The sequence below is a fragment of the Canis lupus genome, chromosome 35, assembly GCF_011100685.1.
Source record: "Canis lupus familiaris isolate Mischka breed German Shepherd chromosome 35, alternate assembly UU_Cfam_GSD_1.0, whole genome shotgun sequence".
In the NCBI taxonomy this organism is placed as follows: Eukaryota; Metazoa; Chordata; class Mammalia; order Carnivora; family Canidae; genus Canis; species Canis lupus.
Genome location: NC_049256.1, coordinates 24,275,135 through 24,302,277, shown reverse-complemented (window position 1 = coordinate 24,302,277; position 27,143 = coordinate 24,275,135). Strand labels below are relative to the sequence as shown.

The following is a 27,143-nucleotide window of genomic DNA, read 5'->3' as shown; positions in this document are numbered from 1 at the left end:
TTATGAGAAAGTGTCAGACAAACCCAAACTAAGGAACATTCTAGAACACAGCTGGTCTGTACTCTATGAAAATGTCAATGTCAGGAAAGACAAAGAACCACCCCACATTAGAGGAGACTAAAGACACATGACAAGAGAAAACAGTGCATGATCCTGAAACAGGTCCTTGCATGAGAGTGGAGGGATGATATGTGTTATGTTACTGGGACAATTGGTGAAATTTGAACAAGGTCTGTACATTAGATAATAGTATTGTGTTCATGTTTAATTTCCTGATATTAACAATTGTACTCTGGTCATGTAAGTGAATGTCTATATTCATAGGAAATACACACTGACATATTTAAAAGAAAATTTGCATCACATTTGCAAATTGTGCAATGAGGAGGAGAAAATATATATGTAAATATGTATATACAAATTGCCCTCAAATTATTTAGGCAGTATTGTGTATGTGTGTGTGCACGGGGAGGACGACAAAGTAAAATATGGCAGATGTCAACAAATAATGAATCTGGGTGAAAGATATGAGAGCTTTTGCTATTTTCCTTACAACTTTCCTGTAAGCTTTAAATATTTCCAATTCACGTTTGTTTGTTTTTCAATTGTCTTTTGAACTGGGCTTGCAACTCACTCATGTGTTTAGACCTTGGCTGTATTTAAAGTGGTGCAGTTTTTTAATTATCTAAAAATTGCTATCTTCAGAAAGATACTCGTTTCCAACTTTGCTAGCATTTACCTGTCCAGATCATTCCCAGTCTAGAGATGGCCGGTTTTATCTTCTTTATGAAACTTCTGGTGGCCCCTGTCTCACTGATCTTTCTCTCTATTGAGAGAAGTTTGTCACTTGATGAAGGGATGAGATATTCAGGAAAGTAGTTATAATACAAGTGGGTCCCTGAATCTGTGAATTCCCACCCGTGATACTCTACATATTTTACATTATTATTAACAGTGAGTCTTCTTAAGCACTTACTACATTGTGTATATTCTCTCATTGCACATCACAAAAATCCTCTAAATGTTTGTCCTTTATATAAACAAGGAGACGGGGATTCAGAAAAGTAACGAGCAGAAGTTCACACAGCCGTAAACAGTACAGACAAGTCTGAGTCCAGATTCCTGTCATCTCTGCCTTGTTGTCTTCCTGGAGCCCTGAGAAATAGGTCCCGGTCCTTGTTATTCCTTACATCACAAATTGCCTCCCATCTACTAATGTAAAGCCATATTTTCTTATCCAATTACATTATTAAAGCTGTTTAAAGCAGAGATCCATTTGGGTTCTCTTTGGATCTTGGACAACAAGTAGCAACTGTGCCAGTGTTGAGCATATCACATACACTTAATTATGTGTCGATTGATGGAGTCCTAGAAAACAAGGAAAGAAAACCATCAATATCAGTTTCCAGAGATTCTGAAGATGAATTTCTTTCTTTTTCTCCCAAGTGGATTGAACCTAAGTCTTTATTATCACAATCTCTGTGTCTCTCAAGCATTTTCCCTTTTATAAAGCACTCCTTGATTTTATGTATATTTTCAGGCAGAAGTCCTGCTGTCTGCAGGGATGACGAGAATTCAGGTTTAGAAGATGTCCACGTAAAGTCTTGTACTTGTAAAACTAAATAATGCTTTGATATCAGTTGAACTTTACAATGCTTGTCTGTTAAAATGGGGAGGAAATACTACTCTCATTGTACAGACACCAAATTAGAGATCCAGCAAGCTTAGTACTCACCCAAGAGGCCATGTTGGTTATTCCATCTCTTGCTGAGGAGTGGGGCTATGCTGGTTGTTCTATAGATTTTATCTAGTCAGGCTAAGTCTTTATTATCTTGTCTTAGAGTGATGTGTCTTAGAGTGATGTATCATGCATGCATTTATTATGTAGTTAACAATGTTGACAACCAAGAAGCAAATATTAGCATTGACTTAATTTATTTTAAAGCAGTACATTACAAAAAATAGCCAATGACTTAAATATATCTACTTTTTTTTAAAGATTAGTCAACTTCTGTAATAGGTACCTTGCAACCATATAATAAGCAGACACCTATTTTTAGGCTTCATCTTAAGTAATCATTTAGCATAGCAGGCTATTTACATCTGGCCCACATGCCTCTTTCAGACAACTGAATTATACTTCTGCTCTTGACCAAGATGTGGGGGAGCATAAACAGGATGGAATTGTTAAGAAGCAGAGCAGAGGCACACAAATCAGGCATGCAGAAATGACTCAGAAGGCACAGGGCTGGGGGAGCGGCATGGGGCACCCTACATGGCCTGACGATCAAAACACGAAAGCATCAACTCTCAGGTAGTTGTTCATTGATTCAGCTTTTCACGTCCTGATTTTTTGACGCTTCCTCTTGCAGAAGTAATGATGACTTTTCTAAAAATTGATCATGATTTTTAATAGTTTTATTGATGTAGAATTCACATACCATAAAGTTCACTCATCCTGAGTGTACAGTTGGGGTCTTAGGAAATGTGTGCAGTTGCCAGACCATGGCCAGAGTGCAGTTTTAGCATGCATGATCCCCCAAATGACTCTCCTGCCCCTGTGCCTGCTCCCATCCTTGGCACCAGGCAAACACTTGAATTGATTGTAGCATTTGTTACTTTTGCCAATGCACTGCCCCAGCCACCTGCCACCTGACCTCCTGGTCATTGTCCTACCTCAGAGGATTGGTCTCAGTCTAACTTCTGGAGAGGGCATAGCTTTGAAACTGTGGCAATTGATGGTTTTTAAGTAGACGCTCTCCCGTCGTGAGGAATGGAGATATCCCTACCGTCATCACTCAGATGTCATAGATGTCTCATATATTCCAGAATACCTGTGTGTGTCCTTAATCAGAAGACTTGGTTAAATAAAAAGAGGAAAACACTGTAAAAACCTTTCTTTTCAAGGGTTAGGGCAATGACACAGCTATTATGTTGTATTTTAATGTCATGATGTTTGGTGTCCTGCAACTCAAGCATGAACTAATGCTAATTGCTCCCTCATTTCCCAAAGAGAAACCCCAGTGTTTCCTTTCCGGGGTTCCGTTTGCCTTTGGCCACATATTAAGATCAGAAATAAAAAGCATGTGTCATATAGACTGGTTGGATTTCCTTTTATTATCCAAAGGAGAACATGGAGTAGACCTAAGTACCCTTTTTTTTTTTTTTAGATTTTATTTATTTATTCATGAGAAACACAGACAGAGGCAGAGACATAGGCAGAGGGAAAGACATAGGCTCTCCACAGGGAGCCTGATGCAGGACTCGATCCCAGCACCCCGGGATCATGACCTGAGCTGAAGGCAGGTGCTCAACCACTGAGCCACCCAGGCATCTCGACCTAAATACCCTTTTAAAGATAGTTTAAGAAAAAAATCTCATGTACAAACCCCTCGACATAGCCCTATAAAAAGAATCTGGTAAGAATAAGCAGGATACAAAATTTAGCATGCATTATGTTCAAAATCTTTATGTTTTAAATGGAAAGGAGAAACTTGAGGAACATGAAATACATCAAAATTCTACTGGTGGTCATCCTAAGGTGATGGAAGTGGGCTGGTTCTCTCTCACGCCCTGTGCCCTGCCTTCTTTCTATCTCTCATATTTCCTGATATAGCAGAGTGCTGTCACACTTGGAAAAACTAAAAGGACCCAATAATTCCTATTTCTGCAAATGAACCTCCATATATTTGACTCTAACGATCATATTCACATTCCTTCTAGTGGATGAGACAGTTTATCCAGGTACGTTATGGGTTAATCCATGTGACCACCACCACCTCTCTGAACTAGTCAGCTTGGAGACACTGGCCTGGCAGGTGTTAAAAGGAGGTCAGCCTGCAGCTGGGCTACCAGGATCCTTACCCTAGCATACTTAATTAACTTCATGGGTCCCTAAGAGGAATGGTTCAAATTTTGGGAGAGAGGCTTGCCCCTCAAGCTAATCAAATTCACAAGAACATATAAGCCAGAATACCAGTTTATAAAAATACAACGGATTATAGGCCTGTCCCCAGGATTGAATTTTTCAAAAGTTTTTCTTCTGCGTTTGCTACTTCTGCTGGCAGTGCTACTCCAAGCTTTGATGTAGGGCCCTGCTGAGTGATTCAACTTCTTCATCGCCCACCTGCAAGCAACTCTCCAGGGGTGATTTCTATCACTCATTCATCTCTTCTGAAAAGTCAGTTTATCACTATGTTCTCCCGAGAGCTGGCTATTTCCTGGCTCTGAAATGCACTCAGATTTGCACATTTTATTTCTGATCAAACAGGGCAGGAGGTGACCAGTGGAGGGAGGAGGCAGTTCTTGATCTCCTGGGGGTGGTTTTTATCTGCCTCAGAGCCCTCCCCAGACCCTGCAATCTCTAGGCTCTGTGCTCTTCTCCAAAAACGGCCTGCTGATTTGATGAGCTATCTTCTAATTTGAACAAACTCAAGGACATTCTGTCAGGGAGTGGTGGCTCATAGCACCCACCAAGGCCCAGTGCACCTGTGTCGGTGTGTTATGACGTGTAGAATCCTACACTCGTTTCCATTTCAAAAGCCCCCGGTCTGGTGGTTGGATCCCATCACTGTGCAGTAGAGGAGGAAGCTGCGGTTTCGTTGTATAAACAGTCAAGAAAAGAAACAGCTGTGATTTTCTGGCTTCTTTTCCAAGAGGCTCAGCTCAGAATGGTAGGGCTTATTTAAATCAAGGTGCTTGAGATTCTTTCCAGAAGAGTTCCATCCTGCCCATGGATTAGGGAATGGCAGGGCAGGGGTGGCTACCTGGTACAGCAGCAGGGCCTCTTGGGACAAAGCAAAGTGAGGCGCAAGCCCACAGCTTGACCATTGGCCGAAGATTTGAAGCTTTTCCAGGATGTAATGCATACAAAGGAATGGTGGTGCTGGCATTTTCAGGAGGACCGGGGAAGGAGTCACTAATTTAGGGACTGTAAACATTTTCAAAGCCCCAGCAGTTTTAAGTAGCAGCATCCAAAGAGTTTGTTGTTTTATATGGCATTTCTTGGTTACTAGATATGGTATTTGGAGAGCCTTGGCGTTACACTTTGGGTCCGGTTCATGCCAAGTACTGTTCCACCTCTACAAGTTTGGCAGATGAAAATAAAGATGTTGGTACAAAGCTTAGAACTCATAATAAGAACCTCACTGGGGGAATCGGAATTGTTCTGGTGTAATGAGAACTTGTGACACCAAACACATTATTTCTTGGAAATCTTATTTCTCCTTTGTGAGACTTCTATACGACAGTCTAAACATGGTTGTTATCCAACACTTACGATGTTTGTTCTTTCTTTGTCCTTTTTTTATTGAGGTATAATTGACAGGCAATATCCTATTAATTTCAGGCGTACATCACAGCAAGTCAACATGCTTCTACATTATGACGTGACCTCCAGGATAAGTCTCATTGCCAACTGTCCCATCATATATACTTTTTTGTGCGATGTTCTTTTTCTTCTAGTCTTAACTTTGGCAGCTCCAAATGTCTGCCATTACAAAAAAGAATTTTGCATCATGGGGCACCTGGGTGGCTCAGTCAGTTAAGCAACTGCCTTTGGCTCAGAACATGAACTCAGGGTCCTGGGATCGAGCCCTGCATCGGGCTCTGCACTCAGCCAGTGGTTCTGCTTCTCTCTCTGCCTCTGCCCCCTCCCTTCTTGTGCTCACTCTTTCTCTCTGTCTCTCAATAAAGAAAGAAAATCTAAAAAAAAAAAAAAAAAAGGAAAACCACAAACATTAAAATATGCTGGACTACTCCTCAGTCCCTCTGATCCATAGACTGTGCACACTTTCAGAGCTTTTCTATTCCATTTAATACTTTATATTGTTTTGTTTTTAACACTCCTTGTATCACAGCTTTGCTCTGAAATTTGTCCTGGTGATCTTTCCACGTGGGCCTATTGTTTTTAAAACTGCCGCCTCGTATTCTATCCCATGGTTTTGCCATAATGTAGTGACCATTGCTGTAAAGATGATCATTCATACCCTTCCCATTTTTCCACTGTTACATTACTTGTCAGGAATATCCCTGTATATGCCCATTTGTGAACTTGAGTCTTTGTCTCCAGGACGTACCAAAAAGTAGATGGAATGTGTTAAAGGACACGTATGTTTTACTTTTTAAACAGATGCTGCCAGATTGTCCTCCAACCTTTGGGTACTACTTTGCACCCCTACCAGCAATAATCATATAGTTCTACTGTGGTCCTTTTTTTAAGTTAAGGCTTTTAGGCCAAAAAAAGCATCCACTGTTAAAATGCAAATTATCTGGTGGGGATGGCTGGTTTTAAATCCTTAAAGCCTTGAAAATGAGTGGTGTAGTTTTGGGGTGGTTTTGCTGGACGCTGGAACTGCTGCCTCCATGGGACTTCTAGGAAGCCAGAGAGGAGTCTGCAGACTTAGCAGATTTGGCAGGCCCAGAGATGGGAGTGGGGTCACCAAAAAGGTGATCACAGAGCATTGCAGGTTGACTTGCAAGTGGGGAGGAGCTGAGGAAGCTGGAAGACTGGTAGCAAAAAACTAGCCCTATTTCAGAGTTAGGGTTGTGGATGGGGCACATGTTTGTGTACTCTCTGTTCCTAATAGCTTCTCCTCTGTTCCTAATAGCACCCCGTCCCAAACTACTCCTTTTCTCCAAGAGCCTGACATTGTGTGGAGGCTGTGCACACTTGTTTTATGACTCTCCTTGGGCAGTTTGTCAGCCTTTGGGAGAACTGACTCTCAGGATAGAGATCTCAGCCTAATCCAGCTCTCAACCAAATTCTTTCCTGATAATGATCATTTTTAAGACCAGAAAGGCTCATTCCTACAGATCATCCATTCAACCTGTAACAGAAAGCTTCTGAGGGCTGCACCCACCCTGAAGCACTTTACAATCTTAGAATCATGGACAAATGTTTATTTTATTCTCAAGACCATTCCTTATCTATCACTGAACCGAGGAAGAAGGTAAATTATTCTAGCATCTGGTTCATATGTTTTACTCGCTCACTGTTTAATTCATTTAAAGACATTTAAACTTTGCAAAGAGAGGCTTATTTAAAACTGAATACTACTTTTTAAAAGTGGGATTTGATAAATTTTAGCAGATTATTTTAACTAAAGTTTTCAAATTTCAACCAATATCATCTTTTTTTCCTTTGCTTTGCTGAGCCTAAGAATCACCTAAGGACCTTTTCAAAATCTAGATACCCACATGGCACCCCACATTAATTAAACTGAATGTCTGGGCATGGGAACCAGGTGCCCATGGTAGAAACTGGGCGAGAGAAAAAAAAATCTTTTTGGCTTAAAAATTTCTAGGAAGTACAAGTCATGCCATTAAAATATTTTAAATGCTTTAATTCTTTTTCTGTGATCAAAGAATTCTATAATGCAATAGATCTATTGAACACTAATTTACAAAATGAGATATAATACTAATAAAATTTGCCAAATTTAGGGGTGCCTGGGTGGCTTACTCGGTTGAGTGCCTGACTCTTGATCTCTGCTCAGGTCTCGATCTCAAGGTCATTGAGTCTGAGCCTGTACTGGGCTCCATGCTGGGCCTGGCACCTGCTTTAGGCCTTAAAGTGCATTTTTTATTATAAAACTAATGAGTACAGAATTAACATAAGCTATAGTGTCTAGTTGATACTCATGTGGATACAAAGGTAGCACAGGCAGGCTTTAGGAACCTAAGAAGTGGACGGGCCCTCCTCATAAGCAGCAGAGGGCACTCAGGAGAACCTCATTAAGTCTTGCATTTTGTCCTCCCATTGATGCACCTGATATTAACTTGACCACACACACACAAACACACACACACACACACACACACACACACACACTTCCACTTCATCTCTTTTAAAATTCTAAAGAATGCCTGCAAAATTTAAACTGCCCCCACCCAAGGCTGGAATGAAATGAGTGGGACCCTTGTCTTCATCCAGGTCAAAGAGCAAGCCTGTCGCCTGCTGACTCACTCAATTCTGTGCCCATTGCCCAGTGAGTCAGCATCTGTGCACCACAAGAATGCCTTGCAAACCCTGGAGCTGCTTTCTTCTAGAGAGGGCCTGAGGGAGGGAAGGGAGGGAATGAGGGGATTTAAAAACCAGCTGCAGGGTGCAGAAGGAGCCTGTTGTCCTCCCTCTGGGGAAGCAACTCACTGCAACCTCCTTCCCTTGCTGAGTTGCCTGGAGGAGCTTCGAGCAAGGCCTGGTGAGGTTGGCTCTTCCATCCCATCTGCATCAACCAGAGAAGTTCTTCTGCTATCTTTTAGCTTTCCATGCTTGCTGGCTGGACATTTAAAGGACAGTTTTTGGTGTCCATCTAACAGGCCGTTTTGGTGTTTGCCCACCTTGCAAATGCTCACTCTGGACAGTAGCTGCCCCCCATCTCCTGCTCCTGGGGACCTGCCCTTCGCCCACCCCACCCCCCTCACTCACCTAAGCATCCCCACTAAGGCAATGGTAGGTGCTCCCACTCCTCCCCACCTAGGGGAATAGTTACATAACAGCTCAGGCTGTTAGTGAGTCTTGACAACAGCCAAGCAAGCGACTAGCATGGGGGATGTGCCTTCTGCTGATCTTCCCTCTCACTTGGCCACTCTGCTCTTGTTGTCGTATCATCATAACCTAGATCATCAGCACTTGTGGGAGTGCTCTCTTTACTCGTCTTCTCTTGGCGCTGCCACAGTAATATGATCATTATCTTTCAAAATATACTGAAAGGTAGAAAAAAGGAGAACACGGCTAAGTAAATTCATCTCTCAAGAAGCCTAGTGTTCTGAGCCATCTGACTTCTCATTGTAGAATTCTCCCCTGAGATCTGTGTTTTGAATGGAAGCAGGACTCAGCTGACAGTTCGAGTTGGCCTCTTTGTGTGTTTCTGCTATTGTTTTGTTGTTGAACAGAGGTAAACATTCCGAAGTTTTCGTGTATTTGAACCTTGTCTAAAAAAAGTAATAATAATAAATCCCTGAAAAGAAACCTGAAATGACTGATAATTGTGTGCGATTTCTATTTATTTCTGTCTCAGTAGGTGGGTATCTTTTTTTTCTTCACCTGAGAGCTGAACCCTTTGGTTTGAAGAGAAGTCAGAGGAAAGAAGGCTTACAAACATCTCATCGTCTCATGACTCACCTCACCTCACCTTTGTCATTGTTGACAGGCTTAGTGGGGTTTTTTTCTGTCTGGACCTGCCTGTAATTTGCCATCATCTTTCCACTGTCTTCCAGGACTACCAGCCAGACTCCCAGAAATCATGTTGGTAGGATCCCAGTCCTTCTCGCCTGGGGGGCCCAATGGGATCATCAGAAGTCAGTCCTTTGCAGGGTTCAGCGGCCTTCAGGAGAGGCGATCCAGGCAAGTCGTTTGCTCATGTGTGGTTCTCTCCCGGAACGCATCTCTGTGCAGCTCGAGAAGGACGTGAGCTGATGCTCAGAAGAGGCTGTGCGAGCTTGCAGCCTTGTCAGAACACACACACACACACACACACACACACACACGTCCTTTTAATCTCCTTCATGGAAAAGATGTAATGTATTGAAAATTAAGTGCTATAGTTTCTTTTCTGTCACTGAGAATTCCTCCTGCCAAGCAGATGGCTGAAGATTTTGGACAAGCTGGTGGCCTGTGTGCCTTGCTCTCCCTACCCCACCCTTTGGGCAGCACATTGTCCCTGCCACCAGATGTGGGAGCCTGTTTGCTGTAAAGTTATGCAGTGTGTAAAGACGGCCTCTGCACATCGACTCTGGGAAGCAGATGTCATTGGGACACAGGCTTGGGAAAGTTAGTCGTCTGGTTTCTCTGGAATCTCCCTCTATCTAAAATAGGATGCAGGGGAACTCAACAGGGAACACATGGGGAATGAAATAGGTTAACCCAGAGTGAGTTTTGTTTTCGGTTTTTCAGACACAACAGAGGTCTTGGGCTCTTGGGAGCCTATGTGCTCCCTTTTGGTACAGACAGTCATGCAGAGGAAAATAATAACTGATCTGGAAGGCTCGGGGCAGGCACCTGCCAGACCCAGAGGTCACGGCTTTCCCTTTGACAGCCGGGTCTGTGAGGCTCTGGCCTCTCCATCTCCTAATCGAATCAGTGGTTGGGGTCTAAGTTATCAGGTGTCCATCTTCCCCTGCAGGCTGCCTCCCTGCCACTAACAGAGACGCTGAGTTTTATGCTCTACCTAAAGATAATTTACTCCAGAAAAAGAAAGCTTAAAAAAAGCCATAGGTTAGGCCTTATGTACCTTTCCTTAACGCCGTCTGGAGTGACCCTTTATCTAGAAACAGTTCCTTTACATCCTAGTCAAATTTAGTAGACATTGTGCCTGATGTAGCATTGCACACGTATTTTTTTTCTACTGAATTGTACCCTTCTGCTTCCTCGTTTCCTTGGAAGCACTTGTCTTTCTGTAAGGTTTCAGTGACCTGGTTGGTCTTCACTCAGAGCACGTGACCTGACCCTGGGTAGCCATTGCCCTGCAGAGTTTCCCAATTTTAGCGGTTCACAAATCTAAGAGTAGATCTACTGCTAAATTACACATAGAATGGCTCAGGTTATTCAGCTCTCAGGGACTGAGATCTTCCCCCAAAAGACACTAATGCAAACACAAGATGATCAAAAGGACTTTTCTTTGCTCAAACCCTTTTGGATGCCGAGACTCACGATTTTCTTTTTCTTGGTGTAGATGTAACTCCTTCATTGAAAATCCCTCTGCTCTCAAGAAGCCTCAGGCCAAGCTGAAGAAAATGCACAATTTGGGACACAAAAGCAACAGCCTTCCCAAAGAGCCTCAGCCTCAGAGGGTGGAAGAGGTCATCAGAGCCTTGAAAAATGGACTCGAGTAAGAGCTCTAACCTAACAACGCCCTAGAATCTTGTTCCTTTCTGAAATCCCCCTGGGGCCAGGGCGGGGCAGGGGGGGTTGGGGGGGAGGAGGAGAAGGAGCGTGCAGAAAAAGCTAAAAAGATCATTTTAAATTGTTGATTTCTGTAGTAGATATTTCATTCTCACACCATAATCCAGAGGCCTTCGATGAGTCTCAAACATGTGAAATATGTTGGATTTCCAGATCCCATTATCCATAACATTGAAGGAGATCTCAACTAGTCACGCATTTAACTGGACACAGTGTTAGTTTCACTCAGACAACAGTAGACAGACATCTCCATTTTTGTGATTGCTTAGGAAGGATTCTGGAACTTTCTCAAGTTATTATATATTATGTTATGTTATATATTATAGTATAGTATATCATTATAAGGATCGTTTGCCCAGAATAAAATCTCCCTGGTTTTGGGGGGAGACCTCTAGAGTCAGTGTTGTACTCAACTAGATAAAATTCTCTGAGCTTGGACCCAGGACTGATTCCATAGTTATTTTGCCCATTCCTTCCCCACTGGTTTTTCGTTTTTTGGACTTTCAGCCTCACTGGGGTTCGCTTTTTTTTTTTTTTTTTTTCACCAGTGGATGGTGTCAGAAGCAACCACTAGAGCCTTCAGAAAGTGGAGAGATTTGGGAACAACACGGCCTCTTCCCCACTGACTCTGCCCTCCCCCAGAGCAGGGCACAGAGTCTTTCTCTCCTTCAGCAGGACTAGGTCAGCACCAGCAAAGATGCCCCTTGATGGGCACAGAGTTCACGAGCATGTTTCCTATTATTTTTGCAGTGAATATCTGGAGGTTCACCAGACAGAGTTGGACAAGCTGACAGCTCAGTTAAAAGATATGAGAAGAAACTCTCGCCTGGTAGGTTCCATCCAATCTTTAGGACGTTAACACAGTATTCCTTTTTTTTGGCTAAGTATCTTTTCTTTTCTTTTCTTTTTAATCTTTTTTTATTGGATGGGGATGGGGAGCTAGGGATGAGTATGGAGACAAGGAAGAACCTTTAAGAAAAGCAGACCCAGGGATCCCTGGATGGCTCAGCAGTTTGGCGCCTGCCTTTGGCCAGGGGTGCGATCCTGGAGACTCGGGATCGAATCCCGCGTTGGGCTCCCGGTGCATGGAGCCTGCTTCTCCCTCTCCCTGTGTCTCTGCCCCCCCCCCCGTGTGATTATCATAAATAAATTTTTAAAAATTTAAAAAAGCAGACCCAAGGAGCAGAGTCCTATCTGCTTCCTGATGCATATTGGAGAAGAAGGTTAAGTTTCTTCTCAGTGTTTTATTCTTCATTCTTCTCAGTATTTGACAAGCATGTTTATGCAGATACACTTCACAATCAGGAAAAAATGCTAAAGAATAGCAACTACAACCCCTATGCCTCTCATCCAAATAATATAAGGAAATGAAAAGTCTGAGTTGTCCTAGCATTTTGTTAATACAGAATTTGGAACCCAGAAGCACTAAGAAAATAGTATAGGTCAGTGACATCAGTGCAGCAAAGGGGATCCCAGGGACACCTGTAGTGGGAGGTTGGGAGAAGCCCCTGAGCCTGTTCCGTTCCATGTCTTTGTGTCCAGACACTTGCAGGTGTCCTCTATTCTAATGAATTTGTGAGGACTTGTCTGGTTGAAGAGGTGCTTCTCACCTACACACTACTTTAAATGATTTTGTTCTGTTCAAAAATGATCTAACACCTTAATATTTCAAGGCATCAGAAAGCTCAGAAGTCTCCACACAACACATGATACCGCTGCGCATTAATAGCTGCTGTCTTCTTCTGTTTTCAGAGATAAAATAAAATGCGTAGTGGTGTCCTTTTCGAAGGTGCAGAGGTTAAAAGCTTTATAGAAGTTAAAGATTTTATACCCTGATGATATTAAGTATAAACCGCCCCATCTCTGTGGGGAAGGACTCCTTATGGAGTGGCTTCCTGCGCTTTGGAATGCCCTTGACCATCCTCAATGGCAACAAATGTTTCTCCTTGAAGAACAATGGTGAATGGAGGCAGTAGCTTCCACCAGGACTTGGTGTTCCATAGGAAAAAAAAAAAAAAAAAAAAACTGCTCCTGAGGGGGACGTGGGAATGGTGTGCCGATTCCACTGTAATGTGAGCATACAGGAAATGAACTTGCTTAAAATACAATTTGTGAAAAGCCTATCGCTGCACTCCAGACTCTTCTTTAACACCAGTTTTATGTGTTTAAACAGGAAGGCAAGTGTTCTTTTAACACAGCTATACCTGCTACATTTGATGTTAATTTGTTTTATTTATTTAAAAGTTAATATGAGTTTATGTGCCCCTCGGTGTGTAAGACAGAAGACCTGAAACCAAGTGAAACCCTTAAAGCTCCCAGGGTACAGAGAGATTGGGGTGGAATTCTGGAGACACAGAGGATAAATAAATACTGGCTCTTAAAAGTACTCTTACTACCATTTCAAAGAACCCAGCAGAATTTGGCATGAATGATCGTTTCTTCACTGGTAATGCAGAAATGCAAACTAAATCCCTCTATTGATATTTGTAACAATTTTGAGGAAAATATATTTTAATCCAGGTATTCCTTTTTTATTTTAGGGTGTGCTGTATGACCTAGACAAGGTAAGTTATCATTCTGTGCAAGAGTGTTGCAAAAAATAAAACACTGCATTTTTGGAGAGTCCGTGATTTCCTCTTTAGGCACAAGATCCCCGAGAACTGATGATTTTTCTAAGCCTAGTAAAAGTCATGCTTTTATCTAGTGAGGGGGATAAATAAGTCCCATGATCTGAGCTCCAATACCATCTTGAGGGTCGCTTCCATAAAAATGTCACCTGGTTGTAGGATTTCACCATGTGCTGCTAAGTTCAAGGACTTCCCAGGTATTCAGAGGTCCTTACCTGTGTTCCCTCTAAACATTGACTACCATAGTTCAATGACTACCATATTTCATCAAATTGAAGACCTCTTAGATTGGAAGACACACTGTCCCTAAAGAAAAAAATAGTGATTCCAGTTAAACCCTGGCATGGTTTTTTTTCTGTTCATTTAAAACTTGTATTTAATACTTCATGACAAAACTCTTCTAGGCTTCTTTTAAATGTAGATTTCGTTTTTATTTATTCATATATGCTGCTACTCCCTCCCCGTGCCTTCCCATGGATACATAATTTTATGCTGAATCATGGTGTAATGTTTTTTGAAGACATTTGGAAGGGTAATTAAATTTAAGGCATGTAATAACAATATTTATAACTTAAACAAAGAGATGACACATAAACCACTGTGATTATCTTTGAGCATGCACCGACAGTAGTTTCAAAATGCACCCCCGTTTCAGAGACACTGAAATGTAGGGAGGTGAGTTCACTTTAGAGATGATAAAATATATTACTCTGAAGGATTAGAAGTATACCCCATCGTAATACTGTCCTACCAGAAATCCAATGAATTCCATTCGATTGGCTTCCCTCGATGTTCAACACAAGGATTCCAATAACTAACTCAAGTTCATCTCTCGGAATATTTATTTGATATTTTAGAAAATACTCTCCAAGTTGTTATTAGAGAATCTCTGAAATAGCCAAGATTGGAAGAAAGGGGAGAGAGTTAGCATTTTCTGGTAATTTTGAGTATGAGATAAGCAGATATTCTTGCCAGTCTTCTAGACATGTTAAACTATAAATGGCTGTACTTTTTCAAACTTCTCCTTTTAATTCCAGCAAATTAAAACAATTGAAAGATACATGAGACGCCTGGAGTTTCACATTAGTAAGGTAAGTTCCTGGCTTTGGTGTTTCCTTTCTTAGCCACTAGTCAATCTGCCTCTGGCCCAAGCATGGCATCTAGTCTGTGGAGAATTTCTTACCTGATTGACTCTTAAGCTGATTAGCGATGAAGCCCTCCAACAGGCAGTAAAAGTGGAAGAAATAAAGAAAAGAGCCTGACAATCTGGCACAGCTCTGACTCTACTTCGGTTCAACGAACATTTATGGTTTGTGCCTCCTGGTGGGCTTTTAATCCTGGTGTAGTCTTGGTAAAGATAGAACCAAGCTGACTCCCCAAGAAATTTCACACTTGCATAACTTGTCCCTCTTGCCACACATACAACTTGGCAGCCTGTAAAATTCTTCATGAAGGCCTTGAAAGCACTGGTGGACAGCTGCCATGTACGTCCCCAACTTTCTCAAGCTCTTGGTTCCTTCTACCCTTCCTCACATGGCATTGTTTCCAGGCACCTTTCTACCTTTGTCGCCCCCATATGTGTGCGTTGTTTTGTCAAGATCCCTGACACCCAGCCCCAAACCCTATAAATCGTTCACTAATGGTCCAACCAAGCAAGAGACTAGAGGCTTCAGCCAATCTCTCTACTAGGAGTCCGAAGCCTTAGGTTCCAGTCAACATGTTCTCTGGGCTATATCACCTATACAGACCTTGATTTTCCACTCTGTAAAATGGGGCTGGGAGGTGCACATGATCAATCTAAATGATCCTAAGAATTTTTTCATTTTAAAATTCTGTGATTTATGTGCTTATAAACACATTCATATGCAACTGCCTTTGCATGTTCCCACTTTGCAAAAGAACTATTGCCTGGGCGAATCTGAAATTGCTCCAATTTCTTTAAACTCAATAAATAAGACAATGACATGCATTCAAAGGTATTTGTGTGGCAAGCAAGTGTTGGCAAATTACTCTGTTTAGTTTGAAAAACAGCAAGAAAACAAGATCCCTATCAGGTAGGAGTGTATTTATCCATCATGTATCCATTTTTGTCAGACATGACAATCCTGGTAGTTATGAAAGGTTGAGGGCAGACTGTTTGCAGTACCTTATGCATAGCATGCCTCACAAATGATATTTAACTGAATAAGTCCATCAGTTGATTTGATGAGAACCCTTGCTGATGTATGGATGAGACCAATGCTTGCCTACAGATGGGCCCGTTCCCACTCCATTGAATACATAGTTAACCCTTATCCTACTGGTTAACTCCATCTGGCTAGGATAGAGTGGTATTGAAATGAAAACAAAGAATTAACTCTTCTGTAAATGCAGAGTAACAGACTGTATGTTTAGGGCTTAACTATGTCCCCGTGAGCAGTTTCCTGTAGAGCGGATTATAGTCTCAGACGTTAGCAAACCGGTTGTGGGGAAAAGGAAAGAAGAGGCAGTCTCCCAGGGGACCCCATGGATGAAACAGTCTAGCCTGCCCTGGAAGAGGGATCAGCTCTTGTGTTTCTAGGGGGTTTGTGGGCACCTTCCCCAGTAGAACAATCTGCAATGTTTAGGTAAAATTTCAGATTCCAGCCCAGACTAACCTACTGAATTGCCATCTCGGAGGGAGCCATGGGCATCAGCATTTTAACAAGCTCACCAGATGAGTCTTAGCTTAGTTTTAAAGTAGGGCAACCACCTTCTTTGCCAGTCACCAACCCAAAGATTTCATCAGCAGATTCGCCACTCTTGACTTTACATCTCCCTTTCAATCAGGGTCAAATCCATTGACCCCACAGATGGAAGGCTGCTTTCCAGAGTTTGGCAATTGCTGTCAGCAAAATGGATGAGTTGTTGAAGGACAGAGCAACAGAGAATCCTTTAACCTGAGAAAAATTTCCAGTCTCTTAATGTTCATCTTCTAACCTGAGCATGATTGATGTCTCTGCAGAGACGGCAACGGTGCAAAATTCCACTTACTCGAACAGGTCCTACTAACACTTTGTCATGAGCACCCAAAAACTTGCCTGCAGAACAAAAGAGGGATCTTCAACTCTGAAACTCATTATATTCCATCTCCACTTTCTTCTGATTTTACAGCCTTGTGAGGGAACAAAGTTTGCACTGAAATGAAAAATTCAAGTCATCCTAGACAGATTCCCACCTTGCGGAAGTCGTGCATTTCCTTAGCTGGTGTTTAGTGTCCTTTGCATCTACCTGCAAGTTCTGTAGTTACCTGGGGAGTGTGTTAATAATGGAGGAGAGAGCACAGGACTGTGGACATGGACGTGATCAGGAATGACCAGATGTTGTCGACCTGGGCACCATTGATATTTAGAGATCGTCTTTTGTTGTAGGGTGCTGTCCTCCGTACTGCGGGATGTTTGGCAGCATCCTTGGCCTCTGTACCTACCAGATGGCAATAATACCTCCCAGTCATGATGCTAGGAAAAAAATGGCTCCAGCTTTTGCCAAATGTCCCCTGTGTGTCAAAAATCACCTTGGGTTAATTGAGAATTGCTGTCTTAGGGACAGTAAGTGATTATTAGGCTTACAGAATGAGTATGATCAATAGTCATTTGCAAACAGGTTATTATTGTTTAGAAGTATAAGTGTAGATATACAGCAGAAAAACGCTTACCTCCAGTATTTTTATTTATGTTTTTGGTGGCAGTATCATTCACACAAAAAAAAACTGCACAGTTCCTAGGTGTTTGGTTTGATCAAATATTGACCATTGTGCTTCACCCTCATTTTATTTTAAAGATTTTATTTATTTGAGAGAGAGAGAAAGAGCATATGAGCATAGAGAGGGGCAGAGGGAAAGGGAGAAGCAGACTCCCCCCTAACCGGGGAACCTGATGCGGAACTCAATCCCAGGACCCCAGGATCACTACCTGAGCCAAAGGCAGATGCTTAACTGACTGAGCCACCCAGGCGCCCCTCTTCACCCTCATTTTAAGACTCATTTAATAACTTTGTTCTCGGGCAGCCGGGGTGGCGCAGCAGTTTAGCGCCTCCTGCAGCCTGGGGTGTGATTCTGGAGACCCGGGATGGAGTCCCACGTCAGGCTTCCTGCATGGAGCCTACTTCTCCCTCTGCCTGTGTCTCTGCCTCTCTTTCTCTCTGTGTCTCTCATGAATAAATAAATAAGTCTTAAAAAAAACAACTTTGTTCTCTCTACTGTTGAGGCTCTTTATTGAAAACGATTTTTATAAAGTGTTGCCTCAAGTTCTTTTTTAAAAAAATGCTAAACGTAGATGTGTGAACATCACCTTGTGATAGTACTCTTAAAGTGATAATGGCCTCGTGGAAACCCTTCCTGTGTTTGTTCCTTATGTGGAAGATTCTGGTCTTCGTCATCCAGTACTTGGCTCACACAGCTCACCAATGTTAAGTTCATTTTCATTTTGTGTCATTGGAAAGGCAGGCTCAGATAAAAATATGCTTTGAAATAGAAAAATGGACTCCAGTGGCTCAAAGATGATTGGTCTCCATCTAAAAGTATGACACTTCTACAGGAATCTCTTTGATGAGGTCAGAAATACCTGTAAGAACTTCATACTGGCCTGTGTAACTTCTTTCAAATGGGATTAAATACTGACATGCCTTCCAACAGGTAGATGAACTCTATGAAGCATATTGTATCCAAAGACGCCTCCAAGATGGTGCCAGCAAAATGAAGCAGGCCTTCGCAGCCTCGCCCACCAGCAGAGCTGCCCGGGAGAGCCTGTCAGAGATCAGCCGCAGCTACAGGGAGTACACGGAGGTACGTGCTGGTCAGCTCAGCAGCTCACTTCTGCAGGGTTTGTGCAGCCTGTAGCCTCATCCTACTCTTTAGGGAGATGTTTAACTATTTGATTCTTACATTGTTTTGAGGGCATCTGGAATTAAGATGACTTTCGGGTAGTTCTGTCAGTTAGTTATATTTTGGTTCAGAGTCTTCACTGGACTCCGCTACTTTCGTTGGCTTTTGTTGGTCCCTGATCATCACCTGCCAGGCAGTCATCTCCTAGTGCCTTGGAACATGCTTGCTCATGGATATGTAAAGCTACAAGATTTGAGATGCTATGAACCCATTCACTGACCAAGACTTACACTCTGTGTGCTCCATGCTGCCTTGTAGTCTTTGCCTCAGCTAGGCTACAAATGCTTGTCGAAAATTTCAGTGACTGCATGTGTAAGCCACAATGCCCTGGTTTTTGATGTCTTGAGTGCCCTTCTACATTTTCTAGCATACAGTCTAATTTCACTTTATTCCTGGAAGTTGAACAGACTTAGTGGTTAAGATGCTACCCTGGGTGTTGAGTATCACTAATGTTCCTCCCTGGGACTATTTCATCATAAGAAAGTCCCCTTCTATCTTAAAGGAGGCAAGATAAAGAACTCTGAGCAGAAGTGTACTTCCCTGGCTTCTGTCTCTGAGGCCCATGCACATGACAGAAGGAGGTCTTCACTCTTCCTAGGGTCACCTGATACCAAGTGTCTTGGATGAAAGACTGAATTATTAAAGCAGCATGTCTCACTAACCAATGAGTCTGCTCAGAGATCGAATTTCGTAAATGAAGTCATTGGCCTCATGAGGGTTCGTGAGGGTCTGCTGGACAGTTCCCAGAGCCGAGCATCTGTCTCAGCCCTGCAGGAGTAGGGACCTCATGGGTCACCTTGTATGGTCACTCCAGCAGCACCTCTGGTCTGAACCATTTATCTCTTCCATGGTCTGAAACAGGGCTTCTCTATCTATGCCCCCTTTCAGAAGAATGGTTTTTAAATGCATAAAATAAAATACCCAGAATCTAGGAATTCAAAGGAAATCCATCATGTTGAAATAGTTATTTCAGTATTAGCAGCACAGTTATCAAAATATCTTATAAAGCAAAGTATTTTGATACGCTACTATGCTTTGTCTATACCACGTTATTAGCACATTGAAATTCCGTTATAAGCTCTAGCAGTGCCACTAGCTATTTGAAGTTATAAAATGTTCAAGTAGCAAAAAGTAGAAATGATTTTTCAAGGTATCTGGAACCAGTGATGTGGCGTGAACACACATGTGATTTCTATTAGTGTCAGAGTCTCAGGCACGAGTCATACCGCTGGGGCTTACTTTCTACATTTGTGATACTTCGACACGACACATTTCAATTAGAGGTTGTAACATAATGAGGACTTTCTTTTTCCCCATCCAAATTTATGGACCCAGGGGTTGAGACTCCCGGGCTTAGAAGCAGCCCTGGTTCATGGGACCTATTTGTGCATGGCCCTGAAATAAAAGAACATTTAAAACAGTCGTTCAGAGCCCACGAGCAGATAACTGACGGCAGTCTGGAGATGCTTCTGTTCTAGAACACTTGCTGCCTGTTTCAGAAACACCTGTCCTTGCTCAGGTGCCAGCCCATGGCATCATACTTTGCTCACAAGTTCAAAGACGTAGAGTACAGTTTCGGCAAGCAGAACTGTGCCTTGGAGAGGAAGGAAGCTGGGCTTCTGTGGCGTCCTACCTCACTCTCTGTGGTGTCCTACCTCACTTGACATCAGGTGGTTTTATATCTTCACGTTACTGCAAAGCCAGGATTTTCTCACAAAGAACATTTTGGGCAAGAGGCTCCAGGGGCTTCTGCCGGGGGCAGCAGTACTCATCAACAGCTGCCTGGTGAGATGGAAGAGAATCCTGCCTATAGAAGTCCTCACCTGCTAAGCTAGCTGCCCCCCTAGGTTTTTTGAAGACACTAGTGGCAACCCTGGCTTGTATGATAACATCGCTGATGTTCGGGTAAGTGAGACACGTGGTGCTCAAAGAAAAGTGCTTTATGATATGAGACTTTGTTTTCAAAGCTTTCAAGCAGTGCAGAGCTCAGACTTCAGGAAGTTTTGAAATTTCCAGGTTTGCTAAGCTATTCAAGGTACTAACAGCTCACATGGTGGGAGGAAGGCAGTACCATTCCCTTTGCACCCCAGCAACACAACAGTTCAGGAGAGTGATCTTTTGGAGCAGAACAGAGGTGCAAATAAAAACCAGAAGCTGTCACCTTACTAATCAATCCTCAAGTCCTCAGCACACAAAATGCAAATGGGCGCAAACCCTGCCAGCACTCACTGGGCTGGCCACCCCAGGCCCCCGCCCCCCAGCATGGAGGCTGGCTGCAGAGGGAGAAGCCTGCAGATGCCACCCCCTCCCCAGCACCGGGGTGGGGTTGGGCGCGACTGCTTCCTGTGGCAGATGTGGTTTCCAAACTGAAGCTGTTGAAGCTGGAGCAAATCAACATAAAGGTTGAGACTAGTATAATAAACGGCATCTATCTTTACCAGTTGGTAATATTTTGCCATATTTGCTTTCCTTCTCTCGCACAGGCTCAATGTTTTCTTTCATTATTATTATTTTTTTTTATTGCGGAGTCATTTGACCATAAGTAGTAGACATTGTGACACTTCACCCCGTAAGTATTTTAGCACATCGAATAGCCAGTGCATTTTCAGGCATCCCGTATTTGGTCCAGTCATGACTTCTACAACGTTTTGTTATCCTTCAAATCAGGATCTAATGGAAGGTAACAGGTGTCATTTAGTTTTTATGTCTCTTTAACCTCTTTTGTTTAAAACTTTTTCCCCACAACATTACCATTTTATAGAATCCAGGCCAGTTCTCATAGAATATCACGTTCTGGATTCGTCTGTTGATGATATAATTTGATGAGATAATTGATATAACATCTGAAGGCAGCACAGCAAGTCTTCTGTTGTAGGGGGTCCCAAAGTCAGCAACTTAAGAAACCTGATATTCTCCACTTAGGAGAAGACTGCTTTCCTTCTTTTTTTAAAAAAATATTTTTTTATTTATTTCTTTGAGAGAGAGACCATGAGCAAGGGGGAATGGCAGAGGTAGAGAGAGAAGCAGGCTCCCTACTGAACAGGAATCCCAACCCGGGGCTCGATTCCAGGACCCCAGAATCATGACCTGAGCTGAAGGCAGGTGCTCCACCGACTGAGCCTCAGGTGCCCCCAAACTGCTTCCTTCTTACCTAGCATCCCAACCCTCATCATTGTGCATGGAAATAAGTGAACGTGTCCCTCTGTGCTCTGAATGTCCCATACACCAGAAGGGTCGTGTAGACTCGGGGGAAACATTTCACCCACAATGCTTCACAGGCACTGCCGTGTAACTCCCTGCCAACAGGTAAATGCCTCCCCTTGTTCAAGCCTCAAGCCTGGCTTGTCTGCAGCTGCTAGAACGTCATGTGCTTTGAGCTGCTGTGTGACAGAAGCCTAGAACTGATGCCAATCTTCTGTACTTTTCACAGAATATGTGCACCATTGAAGCAGAGCTGGAGAATCTGCTGGGGGAGTTCTCCATCAAGATGAAAGGTATTATTCAGAGTAAGGAGCCATGTCCACAGACAGAGCTCCTTGAAGTTTGAGTGCACATGCTATTTTTATTTTTCTTGCCAAGACACTGTGCTGCCCACACTTTCCTCTCCCAGTTTGTGAGTATATTGCTGTTCTAGAACCTTCTTGTCCTGACACTCACCTGCGCCCTTAAATCTTTATTATGGCAGGATCTCAAACATACACAGAAGTGAAGAGAATGTTACAGTGAACCCCACATCACCCAGATTTCATAATTAGCAAGGCTCTGGCACATTGGTTTCATCTGTTTTTCTCTTTGATGATACATAACCCAGACACATGAGTCTGTCTGTGTGTATTTCAATAGGCACCCCTTAAAGAATGGGGGCTTCTTTTTTTTAAAGACCTTTTATTTATTTATGATAGACAGAGAGAGAGAGAGAGAGAGAGAGAGGCAGAGACACAGGCAGAGGGAGAAGCAGGCTCCATGCCGGGAGCCTGACACGGGACTCGATCCCGGGACTCCAGGACCGCGCCCTGGGCCAAAGGCAGGCGCTAAACCACTGAGCCACCCAGGGATCCCAGAATGGGGGCTTCTTACCTAACCACAAAGCCAAGTATTATCACGTCCAATAAAATTAATATGTCTTTGTTATTAATCCACTGCATTATCCAATTTCCCCAGGGGTCTCAAAAATGCTTTGTACGTACCATTGCTTAGCTCACACCGGGGTCCAGATAAGGTCCATGTGTCATAACTGGTCATCAGGTGTCTCTCTGGGGCTCCCTTCCATCTGAAACAGACCCTTCCTGTTTTTCTCCTACCTCTATTTGGTGTAGAAACTGCTGTTGTACAGAATGGCCCACATTCTCAATTTGTCTCTTGGCTTCTTTGTGGTGTCATTTCAGCTGTTCCTTTGTGCTCATGTTTTCCACCAACTACCCACCCGCTCCTTGATTTTATTTATTTGTAAATGGAAAACCCACAGAGGACTGTGCATTTTCCTCCTTTTCCCTAGTGCATTTCTGGGGTTTGCTCTGGAAGGTTCCAGCCTAGAAGCATGATTGGTTTCTCTCTGTACGGTGGCACCTTCAGAACAAAGGAGGCATGCCAGCTGTAGGAAACGGGAGTGTCCCCCAGGTGCTGCCGGCAGAGCTCTCAGCTCCTCAGAGGCAGGTCCGCTTGTCTTGAGTTTGGGCTGATTAACTGACGCAGACAAGAGATTGTCACAGTTCTGCAGCCGCTCGACCCCTGGGTTGTTGCTAATGGAGACTTAATCACCCTTTCCACCCTCTCCTCTGACTCTTTTCAATTAAGGGAGTAAAGAAGGGGCACTGTTGTTCTTTTTTAAGTGCTCAACAGGAGAGCTTCGTTTTGGAGTGAGTCATCTTGGTCTGCAGGGCAAGGTCTCTGTTGGGCACTAGGTGCCCCGTGAGAACGAGAGGGCCACTCTGAATGGATTATTCCTGGAATAACGTCGGCCTCGACCTTCACCTTCCCCAGCACTGCTTCCTTCTCTTGGGCAGACCTGAGTGTAACTCTGTTACTCAGTGTTGAATCTCAACACTTGCTGCCCCACTAAGCTGGGGCATCCACGCTCCGTCCATTTCTCGTTATTGTCTTCGTGTTGGGTCCTCACCTGAGTCAGAGGCTCCAGAACTGCTTGGGCCCTGCCCCAGACCCAGAAAGGCAGAGTGGACCCCAGAAGATTTTTTTTTAAGACTCTCAGGATGATTTCAGCAGCAGCCTGATTCTAGAAAACAGCTGCCCGAATCAGTGTTCCCCCGACCTTGGCACCATCCATCCGGACTGGGCCGGTCTCTCAGTTCAAGAGCCTCGGGTCACACGCATCCTACTGTTAACATGCAGAGTGCCAGGTTGCCCCGATTTCAGATGCTCACTGTTACCTAATGCATCCGTTTTGGGCAGGGTGATGATTTCCCCCTTTTTATTAGTGGGAAAGGGTGTTCAGTGACTTGTCTCAGAAGTCACATAGTGAGTTAGAGTCCAGCTTGAGTCTGAATTCCAGGGCTCCTGCTCCGAGTCCATCCCCATGCCCAGTCTCCTACGAGGAGGAGAGTTCTTTTTTTTTTTTTTTTTTTTAAGATTTTATTTATTTATTCACGAGAGAGACACAGAGAGAGGCAGAGACTTAGGCAGAGGGAGAGGCAGGGTCCCTATGGGGAGCCCAATGCTGGCCAATCCCAGGACCCCAGGATCACACCCTGAGCCAAAGGCAGTGCCACCCAGGTGCCCCAAGTAGGGGAGTTCTAACAGAGCAGAGCCCATACTAGAAGCTGTTGCTCAAAGCACGGCCTCCTCCTCTGTGGGAGGGTCTTCTCTGACCCAGAACACAGGCCTCGTGGGTGAGGAGCTTCAGGCATGGTGGCAAATGAGAGGATGATGCTGGTGCCCACCCCCCACCCCCATCTACAGAGGGATCTGGGCACCAGCTACATAATAGCACCAAGTCCTACAAGGTCATCCTGGTGTGCTGACAGGGCCTCCCATTCACCGAGCTTTTCATCTTTGCCTCTCCCTGTTCTCTCTCTCCCACCTGGTCCACTTCCATAGCTTGTGTCTGGGCTCTCGGTTTCCGCTAGTGGGACTCGAGGCCTGAAACTTACTCTCTCTTTTCATTATAGATTATTCTCCCTTTTCACTTCCCTAATCTAACATGAAAACCCAGAAATGACAACTATGAAGCCTTTCAAAGGGAACACTGCCTTGGAAGTCTTCCTCTCCTGAGGAAGGGAAGACATCTCACACTGCCAAGAAATTTCACATCTTTGCAATCAGCTATTTTCTTATCTGTTATTCCTTCTGATAAAACATAAGCACCCCCAGCAAACAACAGTGACATAAGCTGAGGATATTTCATAATTTTCTCAGACCTGGTAACCCAACTTCCTCCTGCCACACCCTCCACACTTCCCGTTTTACCCCACCCAACACAGAATAAACAACCCTTTTGGGCGTGTGTGTGTGTGTGTGTGTGTGTGTGTGTGTGTGTGGCCCCTGGGGGTGCAGATGCATTGGTGATAAAAACAACTGATGGGTTACAGTGCCAAGCACTAGGCTGTATCCTGCTGAACGGCCCCTGGCCTTGACTCCCAGAGTCCCCTGGAGAAAAGTGGACACTGAGCCAATATGCTCTAATTCAATGGAACAAATGACCAATGGGGTGGCCAGATTGTCTCCAAAGCCCCCTGCCCCAGGGTAAGAGCAGGAAGGGGAGTGCCACTCACCTGTCTCGGGGGAGGGAAGCAGGAAGGAAGCAGGAAGGCTTCCCAGGGTAACCTTTGAATTAGAACCAGAGGGACTGCTCTGGGTGGATGAACAGCAGGGGAATAGCATTCACCAAAGAGGGAAAAGCATGTTGAAAAATCTGCCTTGAATGTCAGGCTACAGGGGGAGCACTGTGTTAACCAGGACCTACGTGAAAAGATGTGATTTCTGAAGGAAAACTATTTCTTCTCCTAGCTACTGCTTCATTCCAGTGAGGTTCCGGGTGGGGTGGATCTTCAACCCTTGCCTGCCTCTCCAGCTTGCAGGGCAGGCCAGGCCTTGGCAGAGGGAAGAGCTACCTGGGAGCTAGTAAATCTGCATTATTTATGCCTGGTCAATAAATCAGGAAGGCCTGTAACAGCGCTCCCGGCCCTTCAGCTGCTTGGCTCTTTTCCTTGGAATAGAAAGTGTGACTTCCTTAGCTTCATAATTGTTCTACCCAGTGCTAAACACCATTAAAATTGTCACGAATACCCAGCCATCCTTTTCTGTGTGTATATGCTGTCAACAGGTGTGATATTTTTTATCTTTGGAAAGGAAGATCATCATAGAAGTAGCAAAAACTGGGGAGCATTCTTCTGGCAGAGAAGTCTCTGAGCCAAGAAAGGAAAGGGTGGGTGGCTACATGCTGTGGCGTCTGGGACTTCCAGACAAGGGCATTTGATCAGTAATAGGTGTTTACAGTAAAACAGCCAAAAGGTACAGGAAGATGCACCACAGAAATAAAAGCCCCCTGCCCTGACCATTCCTGGTTGCTAACCTCCCGATGGTCTGTAGAGTGGCCAGGATGAAAGCTTTCTAGACAGTGCAACAGCAATCGCAAAACTTCTGAGAAAACATGAAGCTTTCCCCAGCTGTGAAAATCCCAGCAGGCCTCTGGCCAGGTTTAAAAGACATCAAGCTGTAACTCTAATTGCCCCACTGCTGGTTTCAGTTCTGCAACCAGTACAGTGATGGGCTTAGACCAGCAGCTAGAACTTTAGGAAACACAGCACCAGGACTGCCTCTGCCTGGCTGGTGCCAGTTGACTCCACTATGGTTGTAATCAGGCCCGCTATAAGCAATTTCGAGACATTTCACTTTAATAACATGGGCTTATAAACTCAAAAACCTCAGTACCAAGTACCTTTCTCCCAGTTGGATAAGTTCAGATATGAAATTTTTGGTAATTTTGAGAGGGGAAAAAACCTTCAAAAGATTTTCCCCTTTATATGTCTTTATCCAGCACTGATTCCAGGTCAGTTGCTTAGGGGATTTTTTTGTTTTTTAACCAGGCTTCTGTTGTAATTGCAGAGGTAATCTGGCAATGGATGAAACCTAAACTAATTTGCAGAGGTTTTATTTTATTTTACTTTTTTAAAGATTTACATTTATTTTAGGGAGAGCACTTGAGTATGAGTAGGGGGAGGGGCAGAGAGAATCCTGAAGCAGACTCTCTACTGAGTCCAGAGCCCCACAAGGGGTGGATCTCATGACCCTGAGATCATGATGAAGAGTTGGGTGCCCAACCAACTAAGCTGCTCGGTGCCCCTTTGCAGAGGTTTTATTTTTTTAAGATTATATTTATTTATTCATGAGAAACACAGAGAGGGGCACAGACATGGGCAGAGGGAGAAGCAGGCTCCCCACAGGAGCCTGATGCGGGACTGGATCCCAGGACCCCAGGATCACAACCTGAGCCACAGGCAGATGCTCAACCACTGAGCCACTCAGGTGCCCTTTGCAGAAGTTTTAAAGTGCACTTTGGATTTTCTTAGAATTGGCATGTCTGACCATTCTGACTTCTAAAAACCAGTGAGTTGTGCTTTTTTTTTAATGACATATTAAAAAAAAAAAAGACTAAATCTTCCAGAAAATGATTAGGGTAAACTGACTTTTTATTTTTTTATTTTTTTTCTGACTTTTTAAATTCTACTCTTATTTCAGGAAATCTTTTAAAGTGCCTTGT

At 43.7% G+C, this 27,143-nt stretch overlaps 1 protein-coding gene across 6 annotated transcripts in view; it reads left to right on the top strand.

Moving 5' to 3' along the window:
• Positions 1-27,143, top strand: part of RIPOR2 (RHO family interacting cell polarization regulator 2) — a 219,649-nt gene that overhangs the window by 151,954 nt on the left and 40,552 nt on the right. For all 6 annotated transcript variants that reach the window (XM_038584292.1, XM_038584293.1, XM_038584295.1 and 3 more), the window contains exons 2-8: positions 9,220-9,346; positions 10,674-10,829; positions 11,654-11,732; positions 13,444-13,467; positions 14,568-14,621; positions 18,182-18,331; positions 21,861-21,924. In XM_038584292.1, coding sequence (XP_038440220.1) covers positions 9,220-9,346; positions 10,674-10,829; positions 11,654-11,732; positions 13,444-13,467; positions 14,568-14,621; positions 18,182-18,331; positions 21,861-21,924 — 654 coding nt within the window. The remainder of the gene's footprint in view (positions 1-9,219; positions 9,347-10,673; positions 10,830-11,653; positions 11,733-13,443; positions 13,468-14,567; positions 14,622-18,181; positions 18,332-21,860; positions 21,925-27,143) is intronic.